The sequence below is a fragment of the Oncorhynchus mykiss genome, chromosome 18 (genome assembly GCF_013265735.2).
Source record: "Oncorhynchus mykiss isolate Arlee chromosome 18, USDA_OmykA_1.1, whole genome shotgun sequence".
NCBI lineage: Eukaryota > Metazoa > Chordata > Actinopteri > Salmoniformes > Salmonidae > Oncorhynchus > Oncorhynchus mykiss.
Window position 1 is genome coordinate 53,530,978 of NC_048582.1, and position 25,701 is coordinate 53,556,678.

General features: G+C 44.2%; 2 protein-coding genes across 5 annotated transcripts in view; both read right to left on the reverse strand.

Moving 5' to 3' along the window:
- Positions 1 to 944: 944 nt before the first annotated feature.
- Positions 945 to 6,802, reverse strand: LOC110496522 (cell division cycle-associated 7-like protein). 2 transcript variants are annotated; one of them, XM_021572477.2, is made up of 11 exons: positions 6,471 to 6,802; positions 5,301 to 5,438; positions 5,151 to 5,189; positions 4,858 to 4,952; positions 4,515 to 4,752; positions 4,319 to 4,375; positions 3,905 to 4,084; positions 3,634 to 3,789; positions 3,370 to 3,519; positions 3,141 to 3,277; positions 945 to 2,046 (listed from the first exon to the last, which is right to left on the reverse strand). In XM_021572477.2, exons 1-11 carry the CDS (start codon positions 6,486 to 6,488, stop codon positions 2,022 to 2,024), a joined length of 1,233 nt encoding a protein of 410 aa, XP_021428152.2. In that variant the 5' UTR covers positions 6,489 to 6,802; the 3' UTR covers positions 945 to 2,021. The 2 variants fall into 2 exon arrangements, with proteins under 2 accessions (XP_021428152.2, XP_021428151.2); XM_021572476.2 differs by having other exon boundaries at positions 3,905 to 4,087; positions 6,471 to 6,798.
- Positions 6,803 to 8,753: 1,951 nt separating this feature from the next.
- LOC110496523 (rap guanine nucleotide exchange factor 5) overlaps positions 8,754 to 25,701 on the reverse strand; it is a 57,416-nt gene continuing 40,468 nt past the window's right edge. For all 3 annotated transcript variants that reach the window (XM_036953253.1, XM_021572478.2, XM_021572479.2), the window contains 14 exons: positions 22,544 to 22,622; positions 22,317 to 22,467; positions 21,850 to 21,941; positions 21,625 to 21,655; positions 20,971 to 21,049; positions 12,830 to 12,979; positions 12,512 to 12,609; positions 12,170 to 12,289; positions 11,901 to 12,079; positions 11,712 to 11,802; positions 11,519 to 11,569; positions 11,154 to 11,306; positions 10,998 to 11,052; positions 8,754 to 10,808 (listed from right to left, as the gene is read on the reverse strand). In XM_036953253.1, coding sequence (XP_036809148.1) covers positions 10,690 to 10,808; positions 10,998 to 11,052; positions 11,154 to 11,306; positions 11,519 to 11,569; positions 11,712 to 11,802; positions 11,901 to 12,079; positions 12,170 to 12,289; positions 12,512 to 12,609; positions 12,830 to 12,979; positions 20,971 to 21,049; positions 21,625 to 21,655; positions 21,850 to 21,941; positions 22,317 to 22,467; positions 22,544 to 22,622 — 1,448 coding nt within the window. In that variant the 3' untranslated portion in view covers positions 8,754 to 10,689. The remainder of the gene's footprint in view (positions 10,809 to 10,997; positions 11,053 to 11,153; positions 11,307 to 11,518; positions 11,570 to 11,711; positions 11,803 to 11,900; positions 12,080 to 12,169; positions 12,290 to 12,511; positions 12,610 to 12,829; positions 12,980 to 20,970; positions 21,050 to 21,624; positions 21,656 to 21,849; positions 21,942 to 22,316; positions 22,468 to 22,543; positions 22,623 to 25,701) is intronic.

The window sequence follows — 25,701 nt, forward strand, 5'->3', positions numbered from 1 at the left end:
ACTCTAAAATGTGCAGTTGTGGCACACAACACAATGACACAGATGTCTCAAGTTGAGGGAGCGTGCAATTGGAATCCTGACTGCAAGAATATCCACCAGATCGGTTGCCAGAGAATTGAATGTTAATTTCTCTACCATAACCTGCCTCCAATGTTGTTTTAGGGAATTTGGCAGTAGGTCCAACTGGCCTCACAACAACAGACCACGTGTAACCAAACCAGCCCAGGACCTCCACATCCGGCTTCTTGACCTGCGTGATCTCTCTGAGACCAGCCACCTGGACACCTGATGAAACAGAGGATTATTTGGGTCTGTAATAAGGCCCCTTTGTGAGGAAAAACTAATTGGCTGGGCCTGGCTCCCCAGTCAGTGAGCCTATGCGCTCCCAAGCCCACCCATGGCTGCGCCCCTGCCCATTCATGTGAAATCCATAGATTAGGGCCCAATGAATGTATTCAAATTGATTGATTCCCTTATATGAACTCAGTAAAACTGTTGAAATTAAGATGAATGCTCTGAATAGGAGCGTCTGCTAAATGACTAAAATGGTCTCCACTGATCTACCAAAAGTTACACGCACACTCATCCACGTTTTAACCCGACAGACACGGAAGGCACCTGGTCGTTAGCCGTGGTCATGAGTACCTCAGGACTCAACAATTGACCCCAAGCCCAATTTAGATTCTTCCCCTTTTCTCCTGAAATGTGTTCACTAACCCAAGCCTTTCCATCGATCTTCATGCAAAAACACCCCTCATCCATACCACTATTTTATGGCTATTTTTATAGTTGAATTTTAGAACTGCAGCTGGAGACAGCTATCTGTGTCTTTTTGTGGGCAGTGCGCTCCTCCCACATATTCAGGACTCTGTCTGCGAGGGTTGAGGGGACTAAATCTACACACATTCCAAACTGCTACTACAGCCACTGTGACAGACACCAACTAGTAAACATTTGAACTTCAGTTCTTTATTTCAGATTCAACTAACATACAGTGTCCACTTTCAGAAGCAGTCTTAAAACTAACTCCATATAGAAGGAAAAAAAAACATTAAAACAGTGTAGTAAACAGTACACTATACCTCCCATAGGCCCAATTGTATTGGCTATGGTCTATAACCAAGGGAATATGTTCTGTTCCTTTCAGTAAAAAGTAAACCATGTCTAACTACTAGGGATGCAGAGGTAAAATAGGTGTAAACTCAAACTATGCTAATTTAGCATAATAAATCGGTGCGTAAACATTATTCCCCAGATTAAAAAGGTATTGAATTTAACAGTGGTTGTCTGTACCCTCTGACCCATCCAAGGTCTAATAAAAAGTTCAACTCCACTGCCTGACTGCTGTTGCATAAAAATATGATTTCAGAATTGGGCTGCCTGTGTAAACAGTCTTGGAACCACAGATATCCATCTAGACCGGTGTTGCTCAATCTTTTTAGTTGCAGGGATCCACAAGTTATGGTTTTCCTGGGTCATATTCAGTGGTGTACACCGTAGCAAAATATTTTGCAACGATAAATGGTAATTACATGTTCTTACTGGAAAATGTCAGGTACTACCTCCTGTTTCAAAACATTGTCTCCCTACTGAACATGACTGTGATTAAATAGGGTGTTAGAGGGACATGGCAGTCATTGAGGAACACTGTTCTAGACCATCTAGAGATCCAAAATCCTGGACTCGAGTGAACTGTGGCAGTACTAAAGCAGAACAATTCTGTGTGTCAGTATGACCACGTCCTAATGATCTCTCCTTCTGCCCAAAGTGTGCACTTGTTCACTTCCATCCATTGATTTGTAAGGAAATTACTGGTATAATAAGAAATATGGTGGAAACTACTTTTAGCCCATGCCTCTGCAAATCCAATGCTTTGTGGGAAGTAGTGAAGAGTGTAAACTTCAGGAGAAAGGAGAGATTGAGACACACCCTCTGTCTGCTGGGTCTCTCCCTCTGGGCCTCCAGGGTGTAATTGTCTGTCCTGACCAACAGGGGAGCTGTCTGCTTGTCTGGTCTTGTCTCTAGGCTCGAAGATCTTTTTGGATGCTGTGGAGAAAGAAAAGTAGACATTTTTTAATTAAAACAACATTTATTAGCTCAAACACACAGCCAAATTAAAAACACACACACTACCTACCCAGTGGTAAAGTACTTAAATAAAAAATACTTTAAAGTACTACTTAAGTCGTTTTTGGGGGCAACTCCATTACATTCCTAAAGAAAATAATGAACTTTATTTTTTTACTCCATACATTTTCACTGACACCCAGTGGTGGAAAAAGTATCCAACTGTCATACTTGAGTAAAAGTAAAGATACCTTAATAGAAAATGACTCCAGTAGAAGTGAATGTCACCCAGTAAAATACTACTTGAGTAAAAGTATTTGGTTAAATATACATCTTAAACTCCTAATATTAAGCAAACCAGACGGCACCATGTTATTTACAGATGGAGTGTGCATCTGGCTCGAACACTCAAGACATCATTACAAAACGTGTGTGTTTAGCAAGTCCGCCAGATCAGAGGCAGTAGGGAGGACCAGTGATGTTCTCTAGATACAGTAAGTGCATGAATTGAACCATTTTCCTGTCCTGCTAAGCATTCACAATGTAACGGGTAGCCTACTTAAAAAGAGTAGCCTTCTGTCAGGGAAAATGTATGGAGTAAAAAGTTCATTATTTTCTTTGGGAATGTAACGAAGTAAAAGTTGTCCATAAAAACTACATAAGTAGTACTTTCAAGTATTATTTTTACACCACTGGACACCCAAAAGTACTCATTACACTTTGAATGCTTAGCAAGACAGGAAAATGGTCCAATTCACACACTTATCAAGAGAACATCCCTGGTCATTCCTACTGCCTCTAATCTGGAGGACTCACTATATCATCATATATCACATGATATCCAAGTGTTTGAGTGTGTCCCTGGCTACTCCAAAATAAAAAACACAAAAATCGTACCATCTGGTAAGGACTTTGAAATGATTTATACTCTTACTTTTGATACTTAAATATATTAAAAACCAAATACTTTGACTCAAGTAGTATTTTACTGGGTGTCTTTCACTTGAGTCATTTTCTATCGGGACTTTTCCACAAGTATGAAAACTGGGTACTTTTTCCACCACTGCACCTACCTCTCCAGGTAATCTTGGACATTGCTGTGGCCCTTGTGTTGAGCCAAATGGACGAGTTGTCCTGTTGCACAACGTCCTTCTCTTCGTCGACACAGACTGCAGTTACAGATACCTCTACAAAGAGGACACTCCCAGTCCTAGAGAGAGAGAAAAACACATGGATTTAATGATAAAACAACATTTTTGGTGTACTGATGGGGTTGAGGTCAAGGGCTGTGTGTGTACTAACTGGATCCAGCAGGGCAGAGCGTACGTCCTCTCCGTAGCGGTTCCTCAAACAGGGCCCACAAAACTGACCTTTGCCCCCTGAACATACTCCGCTACGACACACCGTCTTGGTGTCCAGAGTCTTCTGTCTACACTGATGACAAGTGCTGCCCTGGAACACACACACCAGTTCCATCTCTATCACAGGACAGATGGATAGACAGCAGAACTGAGCAGCTGATGAAAATAGACATTATAAAAGCCTTGCTGTGTGTGTCTCTCTTACGTGGTCCTTGTCCAGTATCTTGTCTTTGGCGCCTTCCGCCACGTTGTCCAGCTCTTCCTCCGTAATCTCATCGACTGATCTCACATGTGTAATCTTCCTCCTCTTCCCGCTGCTCGTCCTCCTCTTCTTCCCACTTCTTCTCAGCTCATCATCCACCTGGCCACACACAGACACACATCATCTACCTGTTCAATCACAATGATCAAGAGTTACCTGTGTAAAGAATGTGTGTGTGAACAAGCATATGTAAGTAATGTGTGCCCTTGTGTACCTCCAGTAGTTTCCTGACACAGACAGTCCTCACAGATTTGTTGTTATGTGAGGGGGAGGTAGTCCGCTCCTCCACCCCAAACTTCTCTGGCGGTCTGGCCGCACGCGATGGGTTCCTCCTCTCGCCCCCCTCATGCACACCTAGTCTTCGAGGGGTCGGCTTCTCACTCACACGCCTCTTCTTCTGGAACACAACACCCACAATGCCCCAGTGAGAACTACAACACCCAGAAGTCAGGAGTCACCTGAGAAAGTCTGCGTGTTTCAGGAGATCAGGAGCTGCAGTGCTGCCTATCTTTGGGAAGCAAGGTGATTTACAGATTCCGCCAGTCCAACTGTGGTAAGTTCATCTGAAACATGTACAATATGAACCAATTCCATTAGCCCAAGTCAAGTGTGTAGTGTACTAACTCACCATGGTCGAGGGGGGGAGTTCAGCCATGTTGGTCAGGTCAGCAAACAGCTTGGCCAACTGAAGGACAACAATAATAACACAGGATGAGAAAACCCTTCTAATATACACAATAATAACAATAGAGAAAGTAGATAGCAGGGTTGTATTCAGTAGTGTAACCGCCTACACAACACAACCCTGGTCAGTGGTTATGTACCATGGCCTTGTTCTCCTGGATGTTCTTGGCTCGTTTATTTAGAACTGGAGACTCAACCTCCTCCTCTTTTTTTAGAGGCTGTTTCTGACCCCGTGTCACCATCCCACGGGACACCTGAGACACACCCCTTTTCAGATGCTCCTTTTCATTGGTTGTCCTCGTCGGAGTGGCGGTAGTGATTGGCTGGGGTTTCCTTGGTGCCTCCCCTTTCTTGGCAGAGAGTCTTTTGGTGGGAAACCTGAAGCAGAGTATTCAACTGTAACTGTATTCAAAAAGCAGTGGATCATAGTGAATACGGTGCCATTTGAGACACATACACACAGTTGAACACTCCTACACTCACCTAAAGGCAACACAGAGACTCCTCCTTGTGTGTGTCTCTGGCTCCTCCCCCTCGGAGTAGAAACCTGTGTCTTCATCACTCTCCTCCGCTACGCACTGGAGCGACCGAAAACAGGAGAGAAGAGTCATGGTACAACCAAGCATCCCCATACACACATACCACTGGAGAGAACAGTAGAAAAGAGATGCCATGTTAGGTCTCAATACCATCCTGCTTCTGAACCCTCTGTTCTCTTCCTCACCAAAGCCCGCAAAACCCTCCCCCTCACTGTCTGAATGGCTGAACAGACTTACCAACTCTGCGGTCACAAACTTTGACCTGAAACGCACGGCCTGAAAAGCGAGAGAGAAAGATGGATGGATTATTTAAATCGCTAACTGTAGCAGAATTAAGTAAACCAGGATTGTAGTGTGTGTGTGTGGTAAAGATTGGCAGCTACTCACCGGCTTCCCAGAGTCCTCAGAGGCAAGGCTGTCCCTGCTGTCGTCTGATTCGCTGTCACTAGGCACTGACATTGCAAAACCCAGGAAGTCCTCATCGTCACTGGGACTTTCAAAGATGGCCGACAGGGCCCTGGGGGTCTGAAGGACAGACAACAGATTAAAGCCAAAGATAGTTGTATAACTAACTCTGCTATTTGCCCCTATTCATCTGTGTTAAAGCTACACTAATGTATAATACCCTTTTCACACTGTCCTTTCCAGAAGTCGGCCACATGAGTCGGCCACTAACAAAAATGTAAAGAGACCAAATGTATTCCTATTACACGTCTCAAACTTGGGGCGGCAGGGTAGCCTAGTGGTTAGAGCTTTGGACTAGTAACCGGAAGGTTGCAAGTTCAAACCCCCGACCTGACGACAATCTGTCGTTCTGCCCCTGAACAGGCAGTTAACCCACTAGGCCGTCATTGAAAATAAGAATTTGTTCATAACTCACTTGCCTAGTTAAATAAAAGGTGAAAATAAATAAATATTAAAATAACACAGCACTGATTTCCATGATAGGCTGTAGATATAAATTAAATTTACCTTATAAAATAAGGATCTGGACATTTTATGACTTAGCCTACGCTTTTCCTTTAGTGGAGTAAAGCCAAAGGGCCTTATAAAGGACCCCGGACTGAGGTGGAACGTTCCAACAGGAATCTGTTGCAAAAACGTCGTAAATAACAAGGCTGCCAACAAACAACGCATACAGAGTTGTACAGTGGCAGAATAAAGATACCGGGTAGGGCGTGGACTATTTCACTAAGTTTTTCACTCCCAACGTTTATTCCGAAATGTCTGTCCTCACTCTGGTAGCCTATGGACAAACATTAAGAATAAGCTACATGGTGAGTTGATGCCTATTCGGCAGCTAGTTAGCTAGGTAAATTGATGTTACTTTGTATGCAACATTGTACTTTACGAAGTGTTTGGAACAGAACAAACTTGGACTGTACTGTAGGCTAAACAGCCCAGCGTAAAACCCCAAACCAGCAAGCAATGCAGATGCACAGTGGCTAGGAAAAACTCATTAGAAACCTAGAGGAAACAGGCTCTGAGGGGTGGCCAGTCCTCTTCTGGCTGTACCGTGTGGAGATATAAAAACTGCAACTGTTAAACCTCACTTACCTTTGATGATAACGGCATTTTAACTCGTTTGAGAGACGAATGTTCCTTCTCTCAAAGTTCACATGCAGTTCACACAACAGAGAATGAATGGTAAAAAAACAAACACGAGTTCATGTACTTGTCTCTAAAGTCAGGTGTGCAGTCGAGTTTTGAATTTCGTTCAAATATGTTTTCAAACTTGATTTTGTGAGCCCAGAATACTTTTGCTGTATGTAGAAGTCGTTATACGACGGCCGTGAGAGTGAATTGATTTTTAATATCATTATTACAATGAGTTTCTGCTCGGAGTTACTCTCCTTCTCCCCCGGATTCATAATGGAACAGCCCGAGTCCCGCCCTCTCCCCAGTTTCGCGGCAAAAAGACCATGTAGGTGTGGCAGAATCTCACTGTCCCGAGAAATGAGCTTTTCAAGGTTCTGTGCTTTAAAATCCAACTACTGTACTGCAGTGACTGCAACAAAGAGGTAATAGCAAAGTTGCATCTGGAAACATTTGGCGCCTACATGTTTAGGATTTTCCTACATTAAGACAAAATTGAACAAATCTATGTTAAATCATACAGTGCATTCAGAAAGTATTCAGACCCCTTGACTTTTCCCACAATTTGCCTTGTTCTAAATTGATAACAAAAATACATATGCAATCTACACACAATACCCTACAATGACTAAGTGAAAACAGGTTTTTAGAAATGTATGCATATTTATAAAAAATATAAAACAGAAATACCTTATTTACATAACTATTCAGACCCTTTGCTATGAGACTCGAAATTGAGCTCAGGTGCATCCTGTTTCCATTGATCATCCTTGAGATGTTTCTACAACTTGATTGGAATCCACCTGTGGTAAATTCAATTGATTGGACATGATTTGGAAAGTCACACACCTGTCTATATAAGGTCTCACAGTTCACAGTGCATGTCAGAGCAAAAACCAAGCCATGAGGTCAAAGGAATTGTCCGTAGAGCTCCGAGACAGAATTGTGTCGAGGCACAGATCTGGGGAAGGGTACCAAAGAATGTCTGCAGCATTGAAGGTCCCCAAGAACGCAGTGGCCTCCATCATTCTTAAATATAAGACGTTTGGAACCACCAAGACTCTTCCTAGAGCTGGCCACACGGCCAAACTGAGCAATTGGGGTAGAAGGGCCTTGGTCAGGGAGGTGACCAAGAACCCGATAGTCACTCTGACAGAGCTCCAGAGTTCCTCTGTGGAGATGGTTGTTCTTCTGGAAGGTCCTCCCATCTCTGCAGCACTCCACCAATCAGGCCTTTATGGTAAAGTGACCAGACGGAAGCCACTCCTCAGTAAAAGGCACACGACAACCTGCTTGGAGTTTGCCAAAAGGCACCCAAAGGACTCTCAGACCATGAGAAACAAGATTCTCTGGTCTGATGAAACCAAGATTGGCCTGAATGCCAAGCGTCATGTCTGGAGGAGACTTGGCACCATGCCTACGGCGGTGAAGCATAGTGGTGGCAGCATCATGCTGTGGGGATGTTTTTCAGCAACAGGGACTGGGAGACTAGTCAGGATCGAGGAAAAGATGAACAAAGTAAAATACAGAGAGATCCTTGATGAAAACCTGCTCCACAGTGCTCAGGACCTCAGACTGGGGCGAAAGTTCACCTTCCAACAGGACAACAACCATAAGCACACCTCTAAGTCAACGCAATGTCTTTGAGTGGCCCAGCCAGAGCCTGGACTTAAACCCGATCAAACATCTCTGGAGAGACCTGAAAATAGCTGTGCAGCGACGCTCCGCATCATCCACCCTGACAGAGCTTGAGAGGATCTGCAGAGAAGAATGGGAGAAACTCCCCAAATACAGGTGTGCCAAGCTTGTAGCGTCATACCCAAGAAGACTAGAGGCTGTAATCGCTGCCAAAGGTGTTTCAACAAAGTACTGATTAAAGGGTCTGAATACTTATGTAAATTTGCTATTTTTTAAATATTTGTATACATTAGCAAAAATGTCTAAAAACATGTTTGGGCTTTGTCATTATGTGTAGATTGATGAGGGGAAAAACATTTTTTAATCAATTTTAGAACAAGGGGTCTGAATTATTTCCAAATGACTTGAAGACTTGTCTTCCACTGAAATAAATGCCAGGGTTTGTAATGTATGCACAGGGAGGCAGTGGTGATGTCACCTCACGCTTAATGAGAAGTGAAAATGAGAAACAGCTGTTTTATTTTATTATTTTCTTTCCTCTCTTCTATCATTTCTCTCCTACTCCTCCATCCTCTCGTCCTCCTCTCTGATAATATTCAGAGACAGTGACCATCGACACAATGTTTATTATGACATAAAAGCTATAATTTATTCATACATAATCTCCAGTAAAACTTTGACGTAGTAAACCTCTCTTTAGAAAAGACGTGTGGCTTCAGCAGTTAGGGACGGGGAACATACTGCTCTGCCCTTTCCTTTCTCCCGCTGTGTATGGAGACATCATGTTGTGGAAAGTAGGCCTACCTTTAAAACAGATAAATAATTACACCTCAAACATCATAATAACATTATGCATATTTACAAATCAACAATATTACAGTGGTATAAAGCCTTAGAGAAAATCTGAAATGGCACACTATTCCCTGGCTTATATAGTGCACTACTTTTAACCAGAGCTCCCTATTCCCTATATAGTGCACTACGTTTGACTAGGGCCTCATAGCTCTGGTCAAAAGTAATGCACTATATAGGAAATAGGATGCAATTTGGGACACACTCTTAGTGTCATCTTGCATTGTGATCTGGTGGGGTTGTCACGTCATGCAAACAACAACATTCTTTAAAACAGAACTTTACATCCTCATGGCAAGAAAACAACAACACCCGTCTCTTCTTCATTCATCTTTTTTCTCCCCCCCCCCATTTTGAAATCACATAGGACAGTAACAATCCCTGGACCAACTCCACTCCCTAGTCTCCTGTTTTAAACATTACAGCATTTCAGCTCAACCAGCAAACCTTTTGGACACAGTTCAATGTATTTACACATATGTCCTGCAAATCTTTACCGAGGTCTGTCTTTATACAGCTCCGGTGTGATATGGCACACAGGACTGTCACATTCTGTAGAGAAATATAAATAAACAAAATATTACAATAAATAGTTATATAGCACTACTGCCCTGCTTCTACACACCTGAACACTGTACATGTGATGAACTTGATCAGTCAGTGTGAATACCACAGGCCTTAACAGTGATGTACTTGATCAGTCAGTGTGAATACCACAGGCCTTAACAGTGATGTACTTGATCAGTCAGTGTGAATACACCAGGCCTTAACAGTGATGTACTTGATCAGTCAGTGTGAATACACCAGGCCTTAATAGTGATGTACTTGATCCGTCAGTGTGAATACACCAGGCCTTAATTAACAGTGATGTACTTGGTCAGTCAGTGTGAATACACCAGGCCTTAACAGTGATTTACTTGATCAGTGTTGAATGCATTGACTGTGTTTGAACCAAGGCAATGTTGCCTAGTGAAATCTGTGTGTAACAGGCATTGAAACCGCTCTTCAGTCAGTAAAAGTGTAATAACAATGTAATAATAATCTCTATAATACCGTGGTATTACCGCCCAATAACAATGTGTAATAGTAGGACCTTTATGTTGTGGTATGACAGGAGCAGAAATGATGAGGGCTTTGTGGTTTCTACAGATACAAATAAAAAGGGATGTGTGTAATCTGTATATGGCATCTCTCCCCCATCCGGACATTTGGCACTGTCATCCAGAGGCATATCTCACCATGTGGCCTGAACACATACAGTATACATCTGCTGTACGTCTACTGCATGATTTCCAGTCATATACTAACAGTTACTATCTACAGTCTTTTGACTGTTTCCCTACTGAGGATCATTCATATACAATGAAACTAATTGTTAACTTAAGACCAGAAACACAATCTCAGTAACTGTACAAACTCCTCTGGAGAGTAGCTTAAAAACAGTATTCATGACAGAACAATAAAGAATGGCCGTCTGTCTTCTCCTTGGTCTTTGTCGTCCGTCAAAGGTTGACCTTCATAGAAAAACAGTCTGAATCAGGTTGACAGATATACATTTTCAGTCTGAACGCCGTCTCAGTGTGCAGCTCTGTGGTTGGCTGGCTGAATCAGGATGCTGAACTGTGATTGGCTAAGAGCCGGGTGGCTTGCATGGCACCTTCAACACAAAGTGTATTTTCTGTGTGTGTGTTCAGGCGCGAGGCTCCAGCTTGTGTGACAGTTGGAACAGTGTCTGTTGATTGTCGATGATGTGGAGGTAGTGAACGCTCGCCCTGACCTCTGCACTGTCGCTCCCCACCACCTCGTTACCTAGGAGACAGACAGATACATACACGCGCACACACACACGCACACACACACACAGACAAAAACACTGAAGCTGTATGACTTCACCAGCAGAGACTGAACAGAACAACATTACAGAAACACAGACAGACAGAAAGAGACAGAAAGAGAGACAGAAAGAGAGCCAGACAGAAACAGACAGAGACAACATACCGAGTTGGTCGCTTTGGCAGTGGCGAATCAGACGCACTGTGTCGGCGATCATGTGCTGAGGGAGCGGGGCATAGAAGAAAGTCAGTCACCATGATAACGGTTACTAAACACAGACAGACAAACAATCACACACACAACAGACATGTCATGACTCACCAGTTTCTGGAAGTTGACCAGGTTGTCCTGAAAGGTTTTGTTTCCCTCGTGGATGAAGGTGATGTCTTTCAACAGCAGGGGCATGAAGGGGATCTTAGGAGGCTTCATCTTCTTGAAGGCATCTCTGTAGGCCTTATGGTTCAGAGAAGGGTCCTGGAGAGACAACAAGGAGAGGTTAGGAGTCAGGGTAAGATTAGTGGTTAGAGGTCAGAGGTTAGGCTTAGGGTCAAGTGGATGTGAACCTAGAGACTGATACACTAATAGTCTCAGAATATTTTGTTCCTTAATTCATGACCTTCTCCTAACTATTTTCCACCAGCCTATCAGGACAAATATTACTTTAAACCAATGATAATGAGTCTTACTGTGATCAGCTCCAGTTCAGAGAAGATCTTCTTGAATTTCCCCGGAACTTTCTGAAAGTAAACGTATGGAACAGATACACACCATCAGAGTACACACACACACACACACACACACACACACACACACACACACACACACACACACACACACACACACACACACACACACACACACACACACACACACATTTACCTCCCAGGTTATGTTGAGTCTACTGACGGCTGCTGTGTTGAGTCCCATGATGATGGCAAATGCTGAGTTCAGGTTCCTTTGGGCCTTACAGCTACATAACACAAAACAGGGATTAGTTGTGTGTGTGTCCCCATGTGTGTGTGTGTGTGTGTGTGTGTTTGATTGTCTAAAGTGTGTGTGCTCTCTTACTGCGCTGCAATCTTGATGAACTTCTTGAGCAGCTGGACTCGTTTGTTGAGTGACACACACATCAGGACCTCAGACATGACCCACTGCTGGACCTCGTTGCAGCGCTGCAGCAATACAGATAGCCCCTCCCGGTGGCTGCCTCCGGTACTACAGCTCATTGTAGAATACACCAACTCCTGCTGCAGGGGGGAAAAGACAGAGAGTTGAGTGTGTATGTGTATGCGTGAGTGTGTAGTAAAGTTCCTCCAGTGTGTGTGTGTGTGTGTTACCTCGTGTATGGAGTTGAAGAGGTTCCAGTCCAGTTGTGTGAGAACAGCAGCCATATCCCAGGTGTTGATACCCAGCAACCTCACTGTTCTCCTACTCAGCTCACTGTCTGTTAGAGGGGCCTACACACACACACACACACACACACACACACGTTAAGAGTAGGTAAGTGTTTTTTTTGTCTTTTAAATACTTGAGTTTGATTTGATTTAGTAGTGCAACACACCCCACCCCAGGTAAGCTGAATCGAGGTCCCCTATAGCCTTTGTTTAAAAAATAAATACCATTTATCAGTGAATGACCACAATCAAATTATTCATAACCGTAATCTGGGTGTTAATTACCATAATATGTGTGAGGTCCCTCCGACAGACCATCAGTTTGCTCTGTGGCGTCAAAGTCTCAGAATACACATATTGACCAGCCTGTAACATCCTCCTCTCTACAGGGGGAGAGTGAGAGAGAAAAGTGGGGAGAGTGAAAATGAGTGTGTGTGTGTGCACCTCCAGTGTGTGTGAGTACCTTCAGTGGGTGTGTGTGTGTGTGTACCTTCAGTGTGTGTGTGTACCTTTAGTGGGTGTGTGTGTGTGTGAGTACCTTCAGTGTGTGTGTGTACCTTCAGTGTGTGTGTGTGTGTGTGCCTTCAGTGTGTGTGTGTGTACCTCCAGTAGGTGTGTGTGTCACCAGCACCATGTCCTCCTCTGGTCGGTCCATCTTCTGACCCACAATCCTCAGCAGCTCTGCCACGCTCAGCAAAGAGTGTGTGTAAACACACAGGTACGAATCAGCACTCACATACACACGACACAGCACTGGAACACACACACACACATAGCGTTAACACATCATAAAACATATTTTCAGAAGGCTTTTGATTGGGTGAATAGAGACCTCCTTGCTTTTAGACTAATTCAAATGGGAATTGATGGAAGATTCTATGATCCCATCAAAGTCTTACTGTGATCAGCTCAATGACCTCAATGACCTCAGGACTGGCTGGTTTCCAACCCTTTACGGTGTAAAGCAGGGAGACCTACTCTCATTCACTTTATTTGCAATATATGTTAATGATTTAGCCCTACAAATCAAACATGCTAAACTTGGTGATGAAGTTGTGGATATATTCCTGGGCATCTTGTTGTATGCTGATGATATACATTATATGTACAAAAGTATGTGGATGCCCCTTCAAATGAGTGGATTTGGCTATTTCATCCCGTTGCTGACAGGTGTATAAAAGGCTATTTCATCCTGTTGCTGACAAGTGTATAAAATTGAGAACACAGCCATGCAATCTCCATAGACAAACATTGACAGTAGAATTACCTTACTGAAGAGCTCAATGATTTTCAACGTGGCACCGTCAACAAGTCAGTTTCCAACAAGTCAGTTCATCAAATTCCTGCCCTGCTAGAGCTGCCCCAGTCAACTGTAAGTGCCCTTTGTAAGTGCCCTTTGTGAAGTGGAAACGTCTAGGAGCAACAACGGCTCAGCCGCAAAGTGGCAGGTCACACAAGCTCCCAGAACGGGACCGCCGAGTGCTGGAGCTCATCAAATTGTCTGTCCTCGGGTGGCAACACTTACTGCCAAGTTCCAAACTGCCTCTGGAAGCAACATCAGCACAATAACTGTTCGTCGGGAGCTTCATGAAATGGGTTTCCATGGCCGAGCAGTCGCACACAAGTCTAAGATCACCATGCACAATGCCAAGTGTCGGCTGGAGTGGTGTAAAGCTTGCCGCCATTGGACTCTGGAGCAGTGGAAACGCGTTCTCTCGAGTGATGAATCACACTTCACAATCTGACAGTCCAACGGCCGAAACTGGGTACCTAGAACGCTACCTGCCCGAATGCATAGTGCCAACTGTAAAGTTTGGTGGAGGAATAATGGTCTGGGGCTGTTTTTCATGGTTCGGCCTAGATCCCTTAGTTCCAGTGAAAATAAATCTTAATGCTGCAGTATACAATGACATTCTAGATGATTCTGTGCTTCCAACTTTGTGGCAACAGTTTGGGGAAAGCCCTTTTCTGTATCAGCATGACAATACCCCCATGCACAAAGAGATCCATACAGAAATGGTTTGTTGAGATCGGTGTGGAAGCACTTGACTGGCCTGCAGAGCTCTGACCTCAACCTGACAGAACACCTTTGGGATGAATTGGAACGCTGACTGCGAGACAGGCCTAATCGCCCAACATCAGTGCCCAACCTCCCTAATCCTCGTTGCTGAATGGAAGCAAGTCCCCACAGCAATGTTCCAACATGTAGTGGAAAGCCTTCCCAGAGGGGTGGAGGTTGTTATAGCAGCAAAGGGGGGACCAAATCCATATTAATGCCCATGATTTTGGAATGAGATGCGTGACAAGAAGGAGTCCACATACGTTTGGTCATGTAGTGCAGTTGTCCTTGCCGAGACATTAGATGACCTCCAGAATATGTTGAATATTGTTAAACTATGGTGTACTAAATTGAGACTGGCGATAAATCAAGAGAAGACCCAGGTTGTTCATTTCAGAAAGAAAGGCGTGCAGTGTAGTGCACACAACCTTTGTTTTGGTCCAACCCCATTATTGTACACTGGGCTCTATAAATATCAAATAAAATACAATTTTATTAGTCACATGCACCGAATACAACAGGTGTAGACCTTACAGTGAAATACATACTTATGGACCCCTAACCGACAATGCAGTTAAAAAAATATGGATAAGAATAAGAAATAAAAGTAAAGTAAAAGTAATTCAAGATCAGCAATAAAATAACAATAGTGAGACTATATACAGGGGGCACCGGCTAGTTGAGGTAATATGTATATGAAGGTAGAGTTATTAAAGTGACTATGCATAGATGATAACAGAGAGTAGCAGCAGTGTAAAAGATGGGGAGGGGGGGGAATGCAAATAGCCTGGGTAGCCATTTGATTAGGTGTTCAGGAGTCTTATGGCTTGAGGGTAGAAGCTGTTTTAGAAGCCTCTTGGACCTAGACTTGGTGCTCCGGTACCGCTTGCCGTGCGGTAGCAGAGAGAACAGTCTGAGACTAGGGTGGCTGGAGTTTTAAACAGTTTTTAGGGCCTTCCTCTGACACTGCCTGGTATAGAGGTCCTTGGTTTCATTCTGGATGAACACATGCCCTTTGAAGATGCCATAATATCGCTAGCAGATTCTGCCGGTTAAGCTTTGGGGTCAGTGTTAAACAAAATGATCTTGGTTACTGTGCTTATTTTCAGCTAAAACTCCTGTGTGTGTCCAGGGATGGACTATGCAGCTTTGGGGTTCCAAAGTAGGCACTAATTGCAACAATGTTTAAAACAGAGCCATCTGCTGCTTTTTTGGTGTGCACCACAGGAGGTTGGTGGCACCTTAATTGGTGAGGACCTACTCGTGGTAAAGGCTGGAGTGGAATAAGTGGAATGGTATCAAACTGACTCCAAACCTGGCCATCTGTGGGGATATGGGTTGGGAACCATGTGTGGTTAGGCAAAAGGTGACATGATACATCTATGGAACAGACTGATAAATATGCCAGAACACAGAATCACAAAAAAAGTGTTTGACTGGGACCTTACTCATAACCATCTGTGGGATGGAGAATTGTTATCCATTTTTTGTGAAACTGCAGAAATTTGCAGAATACACTGAATATATAAAACATTATGAACACCTGCTCTTTCCATGACATAGACTGACCTGGTGAATCCAGGTGACAGCTATGATCCCTAAATGATGTCACTGTTAAAACCACTTCAATCAGTGTAGATTTTTAAGCCTTGAGACATGGATTGTGATTGTATTTCTATTTACTATGGATCCCCATTAGCTGCTGGCAAGGTAGCAGCTACTCTTCCTGGGTTCTAGAAAAATGAAGGCAGTAATACAATTTCAAAAACACTACAAAACATTCACATCAGATTTCACAACACACTGTGTGCCCTCAGGCCCCTACTCTACTACCACATATCTACAACACAAAATCCATGTGTATGTGTGTGCATAGTGCAGTGCGTATGTTATTGTGTGTGTGTGTATGCATGTGTCTGTGCCTGTGTTTATGTCTCTTCACAGTCCCCGCTGGCCACTTTGCGCCAGGAGAGATTGACATGCATATTATTAATATTAGCTCTCTGTGTACATCCAAGGGCCAGCCGTGCTGCCCCGTTCTGAGCCAATTGCAATTTTCCTCGGTCCCTCTTTGTGGCACCTGACCACATGACTGAACATTAGTCCAGGTGTGACAAAACTAGGGCTTGTAGAACTTGCCTTGTTGATAGTGCTGTTAAAAAGTAGCGCTTTATTATGGACAGACTTCTCACCATCTTAGCTACTGCTGTGTCAATATGTTTTGACCATGACAGTTTACAATCCAGGTAAGGGGCCTAGACTGCTGCCCTCTTGATCTACCTGGAGAGGCTTCCACTAAAGAACTAAATAACTCCCTCTGTGATCTGTTAGACAGCTGTACCATTCAGAGGGTGAATGGGCAAGACAAAATATCTAAGTGCCTTTGAATGGGGTATGGTAGTAGGTGCCAGGGGCACCGGTTTGTGTCAAGAACTGCAATGGTGCAATGGTGAGTCTTTCATGCTCAACAGTTTCTCATGTGTATCAAGAATGGTCCACCACCCAAAGGACATCCAGCCAACTTGACACAACTGTGGAAAGCATTGGAGTCAACATGGGTTAGCATCCCTGTGGAACGCCCTGACGAGTCTGTTCTGAGGGCAAAAGGGGGGGTGCAACTCAATATTAGGAAGGTGTTCCTAATGTTTGGTATACTCAGTGTACAGTGCCTTGCAAAAGTATTCACCCCCCTTGCCGTTTTTCCTATTTTGTTGCATTACAACCTGTAATTTAAATAGATTTTTATTGGGATTTCATGTAAAATACACAAAATAGTCCAAATTGGTGAAGTGAAATGAAAAAAATTACTTGTTTCAAAAAATTCAAAAAAATAAAAAACGGAAAGTGTTGCGTGCAACATCACTAAACAAGGGGCACCACCAAGCAAGCGGAACTATGAAGACCAATGAGCTCTCCAAACAGGTCAGGGACAAAGTTGTAAAGTACAGATTAAGGTTGAGTTATAAAAAAATATCCAAAACTTTGAACATCCCAGCGAGCACCATTAAATACATTATTAAAAAAATTGAAAGAATATGGCACCACAACAAACCTGCCAAGAGAAGGCCGCCCACCAAAACTCAGGGACCAGGCAAAGAGGGCATTCATCTGAGAGGCAACAAAGAGACCAAAGATAACCCTGAAGGAGCTGCAAAGCTCCACAGCGGAGATTGGAGTATCTGTCCATAGGACCACTTTAAGCCGTACACTCCACAGAGCTGGGCTTTACGGAAGAGTGGCCAGAAAAAATAATCAAACATGTTTGGTGTTTGCCAAAAGGCATGTGGGACACTCCCCAAACACATGGAAAAACGTACTCTGGTCAGATGAGACTACAATTTAGCTTTTTGGCCATCAAGGAAAACACTATGTCTGGCACAAACCCAACACATCACATCACCGAAGAACACCATCCCCACAGTGAAGCATGGTGGTGGCAGCATCATGCTGTGGGGATGTTCTTCCTTGGCAAGGACTGGGTAACTGGTCAGAATTGAAGGAATGATGGATGGCGCTAAATACAGGGAAATTCTTGAGGGAAACCTGTTTCAGTCTTCCAGAGATTTGAGACTGGGACGGAGGTTCACCTTCCAGCAGGACAATGACCCTAAGCATACTGCTAAAGCAGCACTCGAATGGTTTAAGGGGAAACATTTAAACGTCTTGGAATGGCCTAGTCAAAGCCTAGACCTCAATCCAATTGAGAATCTGTGGTATGACTTAAAGATTGCTGTACACCAGCGGAACCCATCCAACTTGAAGGAGCTGGAGCAGTTTTGCCTTGAAGAATGGTCAAAAATCCAACTTGCTAGATGTGCCAAGCTTATAGACATACCCCAAGAGACTTGCAGCTGTAATTGCTGCAAAAAGTTTCTCTACAAAGTATTGACTTTGGGGGGGATGAATAGTTATGCACGCTCAAGTTCTGTTTTTGTTGTATTATTTCTTGTTTGTTTCACAATAAAAAATATTTTGCATCTTCAAAGTGGTAGGCTTGTTGGGTAAATCAAATGATACAAACCCCCCCAAAAATATATTTAATTCCAGGTTGTAATGCAACAAAATAGGGAAAATGCCAAGGGGATGAATACTTTTGCAAACCACTGTATATTCAGGAACAAATTAGCATGTGGTGTTAACCAAATCAAGGACAAAACCACAAGGGAAAATGGGCAGCTTATATTTGGTTTAAACCTAAACTTAGAACGTACACTCTCACCAACAAGAACTACACCCCTGAACCATATGTCCTCCTGAACCTAACAAAAAACCAAACGTCCGTTTGTGCACCACTCAGATCCGGCACCCTCGCTCTGGCCGCAGAGACGCGTAATTTAACAGATTGTCCGAAGAGAGAATTTAACCTACTGTGTGAACTTGGGCAAATCGAAACGGAAATCCATTTACGGTAGTGTTTTATTGCCCTCTGGATGGCGATCAGAGACATGTTCTTTTTTTGTAAAAATGTTGGTGATAAACCTGAAGTATTCTGCTTACGGGACGAGCAGAGGCTTGAATTCAGACAGGGCGTGTTTGAGATTGATCAGTTATGTCACAATGTACTGAGAAATGTACTGGTTGTGTAGTGTGGCTAGATGGTAGCTGGTTGTGTAGTGTGACTAGATGGTAGCTGGTTGTGTAGTGTGGCTAGATGGTAGCTGGTTGTATAGTGTGGCTAGATGGTAGCTGGTTGTATAGTGTGGCTAGATGGTAGCTGGTTGTGTAGTGTGGCTAGATGGTAGCTGGTTGTGTAGTGTGACTAGATGGTAGCTGGTTGTGTAGTGTGGCTAGATGGTAGCTGGTTGTATAGTGTGGCTAGATGGTAGCTGGTTGTATAGTGTGGCTAGATGGTAGCTGGTTGTATAGTGTGGCTAGATGGTAGCTGGTTGTATAGTGTGGCTAGATGGTAGCTGGTTGTATAGTGTGGCTAGATGGTAGCTGGTTGTGTAGTGTGGCTAGATGGTAGCTGGTTGTGTAGTGTGGCTAGATGGTAGCTGGTTGTGTAGTGTGGCTAGATGGTAGCTGGTTGTGTAGTGTGACTAGATGGTAGCTGGTTGTGTAGTGTGGCTAGATGGTAGCTGGTTGTATAGTGTGGCTAGATGGTAGCTGGTTGTATAGTGTGGCTAGATGGTAGCTGGTTGTGTAGTGTGGCTAGATGGTAGCTGGTTGTGTAGTGTGACTAGATGGTAGCTGGTTGTGTAGTGTGGCTAGATGGTAGCTGGTTGTATAGTGTGGCTAGATGGTAGCTGGTTGTATAGTGTGGCTAGATGGTAGCTGGTTGTATAGTGTGGCTAGATGGTAGCTGGTTGTATAGTGTGGCTAGATGGTAGCTGGTTGTGTAGTGTGGCTAGATGGTAGCTGGTTGTGTAGTGTGGCTAGATGGTAGCTGGTTGTATAGTGTGGCTAGATGGTAGCTGGTTGTATAGTGTGGCTAGATGGTAGCTGGTTGTATAGTGTGGCTAGATGGTAGCTGGTTGTATAGTGTGGCTAGATGGTAGCTGGTTGTGTAGTGTGGCTAGATGGTAGCTGGTTGTATAGTGTGGCTAGATGGTAGCTGGTTGTATAGTGTGGCTAGATGGTAGCTGGTTGTGTAGTGTGGCTAGATGGTAGCTGGTTGTATAGTGTGGCTAGATGGTAGCTGGTTGTATAGTGTGGCTAGATGGTAGCTGGTTGTATAGTGTGGCTAGACGGTAGCTGGTTGTATAGTGTGGCTAGACGGTAGCTGGTTGTGTAGTGTGGCTAGATGATAGCTGGTTGTATAGTGTGGCTAGATGGTAGCTGGTTGTGTAGTGTGGCTAGATGGTAGCTGGTTGTGTAGTGTGGCTAAATGGTAGCTGGTTGTATAGTGTGGCTAGAGGGTAGCTGGTTGTGTAGTGTGGCTAGATGGTAGCTGGTTGTATAGTGTGGCTAGATGGTAGCTGGTTGTGTAGTGTGGCTAGATGGTAGCTGGTTGTATAGTGTGGCTAGATGGTAGCTTGTTGTATAGTGTGGCTAGATGGTAGCTGGTTGTATAGTGTGGCTAGATGGTAGCTGGTTGTATAGTGTGGCTAGATGGTAGCTGGTTGTATAGTGTGGCTAGATGGTAGCTGGTTGTATAGTGTGGCTAGATGGTAGCTGGTTGTATAGTGTGGCTAGATGGTAGCTGGTTGTATAGTGTGGCTAGATGGTAGCTGGTTGTATAGTGTGGCTAGATGGTAGCTGGTTGTATAGTGTGGCTAGATGGTAGCTGGTTGTATAGTGTGGCTAGATGGTAGCTGGTTGTATAGTGTGGCTAGATGGTAGCTGGTTGTATAGTGTGGCTAGATGGTAGCTGGTTGTGTAGTGTGGCTAGATGGTAGCTGGTTGTATAGTGTGGCTAGATGGTAGCTGGTTGTATAGTGTGGCTAGATGGTAGCTGGTTGTATAGTGTGGCTAGATGGTAGCTGGTTGTATAGTGTGGCTAGATGGTAGCTGGTTGTATAGTGTGGCTAGATAGCTGTACAGGCTGTGATTATTGTATGTATATCATTTGGAAAACGTTATTTTGTTTTGATTACAAAGAAAATGTCACTGTGTTTAGTAGTGTCTTGTAGACCCATGTGGGCTGGGCACCTCTAAGCATATGACACTTCAATAAATCATATCAATCAAAATCAATAATATCAATCACATACAATCACAGCATCACATGTGTGTGTGTTCTCACCCTCTTTGGTGTCAGCTCGAGGGAAGCGGAGTGGCAGACTGTTCTCCTTTAAACTAAGCTGCTGGAACAGAGGCTTACTCTGGAGAGACAGACAGAGAAATAGAGGGATGAAGACAGAAGGGAGGGGAGAGAGAGGGATAGGGAGAAAGAATGAGAAAGAGAGAGGGATAGAGAGAGATGGAGAGGAGAGAGGGAGAAGGGACATAAACCATTAGATTATAAAAGGGATACTTTAGGATTTTGGCAATGAAGCCATTTATATACTTCCTCAGAGTCAGATTGAACTCGTGGATACAATTTTTATGTCTCTGCGTGCAGTTTGAAGGAAGTTGCTAACTAGTGTCAGAGCAATGACTGGGGGAGTCTATGGTAACGGCTAGCATGCTAGTAGACACCATAGCCTTCCAGTCATTGTGCTTACGCTAGTTAGCATTTGCTCGCAAAACTAGATCTTACCTCCATTCATACTGGATGCAGAGACATAACAATGCAAGCCATGAGTTCATCTGACTCTGGGGAAGTAGATAAAGGATTTCACTGCCAAAATCCCAAAGTATCCCTTTAACTTGGCAGTGACAGATCATTTTCGTCTACCAATTATCCCCCCCCCCCCATTTTCTCTCTCTCCCCTCGCCCTTCTTCCATCCCTCTCACCTTTTGTTGTGGAGGACATTCATCCACTGTGCTGAAACAAAAACAAACAGAGAAACAAATAAACAACTCCATATTTGCTTGTTCATAAATAAAGATTTACTTGAGAATTGAAGCTTCTGTTTCCTCTATCCCCCCACAGACAAACGGTAGGCTGTGCTCATGTCTCATAAACAATGGCGTCCTTGTGCTGTACATGCACACACACGGATACACACACACACTCACTGTCTACGTCGTAGAAGCTTCTGGAACTCCTTCATGTCTTTCTCCAGAGACGGAAACTCATAAAGATCCTCTAACACACACCTGGAGAGAGTCTGACACACACACACACACACACACACACACACACACACACACACACACACACACACACACACACACACACACACACACACACACACACACACACACACACACACACACACACACACACACACACACACACACACACACACCTCTAACTGACACTTAAGAGATATATTTAGGTTTAAGTATTGTAGATGTATTGTAAATGTATGTGCAGACATGTGCCAGGGAGAAAACAAAGCTGCAAGCTCACAAGCACACAAGCACACAAACACTTAAGTTATCGCTGTCACTGACATGCAGAATATAACTCCTTTCCTTCCTGTTACTAGGCAGCTATTACCCTCACAAACTGGTTACCAAACCTGTGTGTCTCCTCCTACCTTCATGAATGCTTTGATGTGTTCGTCCTCTCGTAGGAAGTCCTTATATAGGCGTGTCCAGTGAGCAACTAGGTGTAATACTTTCCTCTTCCTATAGAGGGCCTCCTTTCCATCCTCCTGACCTTGACCATGCACACGCTTACTGCTGTAGGTGGGACAAGTTAAGGACAATACACACTACACAGAAAAACAGACAGACAGACACACATGCAGTGTGTAAAGGATATTGTCCGAGCAGGGCCTGACAGAGGTCATTGGTCGTCATGAACACTAGGTACGTCAACAGGAAGTCATCCAGCAGCAGCTCTGAAACAGGAAATGCATCACAGGTCACAAACCTCTATATCTCAGACAGTGAGAGAAAGACAGGAACGTTGAAAGAGGGTTTGTGTCAGAAGGGCGTGGGCCAGATTAGAGTCCACAGCAACATGTTATTTGAGCTCTGAAGGCAGCGGCATAACCGCTAGACTTCCCCAGGCCCACCTACAGTGAGGGAAAAAAGTATTTGATCCCCTGCTGATTTTGTACATTTGCCCACTGACAAAGAAATGATCAGTTTATAATTTTAATGGTAGGTTTATTTGAGCAGTGAGAGACAGAATAACAACAACAAAAATCCAGAAAAACGCATGTCAAAAATGTTATAAATTGATTTGCATTTTAATGAGGGAAATAAGTATTTGACCCCCTCTCAATCAGAAAGATTTCTGGCTCCCAGGTGTCTTTTATAAGGTAACGAGCTGAGATTAGGAGCAAACTCTTAAAGGGAGTGCTCCTAATCTCAGTTTGTTACCTGTATAAAAGACACCTGTCCACAGAAGCAATCAATCAATCAGATTCCAAACTCTCCACCATGGTGGCAAAACCCTTGTTGGCAATCACAGAGGTCAGACGTTTCTTGTAGTTGGCCACCAGGTTTGCACACATCTCAGGAGGGATTTTGTCCCACTCCTCTTTGCAGATCTTCTCCAAGTCATTAAGGTTTCGAGGCTGACGTTTGGCCACTCGAACCTTCAGCTCCCTCCAAAGATTTTCTATGGGATTAAGGTCTGAAGACTGGCTAGGCCACTCCAGGACCTTAATGTGCTTCTTCTTGAGCCACTCCTTTGTTGCCTTGACCATGTGTTTTGGGTCATTGTCATGCTGGAATACCCATCCACGACCCATTTTCAATGCCCTGGCTGAGGGAAGGAGGTTATCACCCAAGATTTGACGGTACATGGCCCCGTCCATCGTCCCTTTGATGCGGTGAAGTTGTCCTGTCCCCTTAGCAGAAAAACACCCCCAAAGCATAATGTTTCCACCTCCATGTTTGACGGTGGGGATGGTGTTCTTGGGGTCATAGGCAGCATTCCTCCTCCAAACACGGCGATTTGAGTTGATGCTAAAGAGCTCCACTATGGTGTCTACTAGCATGCCAACGAGAGCGTACAGGTCGCAGTCGTGGGTAGTATATGGGGCTTTGGTGACAAAACGGATGGCACTGTGATAGACTGCATCCAATTTATTGAGTAGGGTATTGGAGGCTATTTTGTAAATTACATCGCCGAAGTCGAGGATCGGTAGGATTGTCAGTTTTACGAGGGTTTGTTTGGCAGCATGAGTGAAGGATGCTTTGTTGCGAAATAGGAAGCCAATTCTATATTTAACTTTGGATTGGAGATGTTTGATGTGAGTCTGGAAGGAGAGTGTACAGTCTAACCAGACACCTAGGTATTTGTAGTTGTCCACATATTCTAAGTCAGAACCGTCCAGAGGTGCAGGTGCAGGCAGGTGCAGGCAGCGATCGGTTGAAGAGCATGCATTTAGTTTTACTTGTATTTAAGAGCAGTTGGAGACCACGGAAGGAGAGTTGTATGGCATTGAAGCTCGTCTGGAGGGTTGTTAACACAGTGTCCAAAGAAGGGCCAGAAGTATACAGAATGGTGTCGTCTGCGTAGAGGTGGATCAGAAAATCACCAGCAGCAAGAGCGACATCATTGATGTATACAGAGAAGAGAGTCGGCCCAAGAATTGAACCCTGTGGCACCCCCATAGAGACGGCCAGAGGCCCGGAGAACAGGCCCTCCGATTTGACACACTGAACTCTATCGGGGAAGTAGTTGGTGAACCAGGCGAGGCAATCATTTGAGAGACCAAGGCTATCGAGTCTGTCGATGAGGATGTGGTGATTGACAGAGTCGAAAGCCTTGACCAGGTTAACGAATACGGCTGCACAGTATTGTTTCTTATCGATGGCGGTTAAGATATCGTTTAGGACCTTTGAGCATGGCTGAGGTGCACCCATGACCAGCTCTGAAACCAGATTGCAATGTTTGCAAGGTGCGGTGGGATTCGAAATGGTCGGTAATCTGTTTGTTGACTTGGCTTTCGAAGACCTTAGAAAGGCAGAGTAGGATAGATATAGGTCTGTAGCAGTTTGGGTCAAGAGTGTCCCCCCCTTTAAAGAGGGGGATGATACAGCTGCTTTCCAATCTTTGGGAAACTCAGACGACAGGAAAGAGAGGTTGAACAGGATAGTAATAGGGGTTGCAACAATTTCGGCAGATATATTTTAGAAAGAAAGGGTCCAGATTGTCTAGCCCGGTTGATTTGTAGGGGTCCAGATATTGCAGCTCTTTCAGAACATCAGCTGACTGGATTTGGGAGAAGGAGAAATGGGGAAGGCTTGGGCGAGTTGCTGTGCAGTCGACCGGGGTAGGGGTAGCCAGATGGAAAGCATGGCCAGCCGTAGAAAAATGCTTATTGAAATTCTCAATTATAGTGGATTTATCGGTGGTGACAGAGTTTCCTATCCTCAGTGCAGTGGGCAGATGGGAGGAGGTGTTCTGATTCTCCATGGACTTTACAGTGTCCCAGAAATGTTTTTGTGTTGCAGGAAGCAAATTTCTGCTTGAAAAAGCTAGCCTTGGCGTTTCTAACTGCCTGTGTATATTGGTTTCTGACTTCCCTGAAAAGTTTCATATCACGGGGTCTGTTCGATGCTAATGCAGAACGCTATAGGATGTTTTTGTGTTGGTTAAGGGCAGTCAGGTCCGGAGAGAACCAAGGGCTATATCTGTTCCTGGTTCTAAATTTCTTGAATGGGGCATGCTTATTTAAGATGGCGAGGAAGGCATTTAAAAAAAACAGGCATCCTCTACTGAAGGGGTGAGGTCAATATCCTATCAAGATACCCAGGCCAGGTTGATTAGAAAAGCCTGCTCGCTGAAGTGTTTCAGGGAGCGTTTGACAGGGATGAGTGGAGGTCGCTTGACCTCTGACCCATTACGGATGCAGGCAATAAGGCAGTGATCGCTGAGATCTTGGTTGAAAACAGCAAAGATGTATTTAGAGAGCAAGTTGTTTAGGATGATATCTATGAGGGTGCCCGTGTTTACGGCTT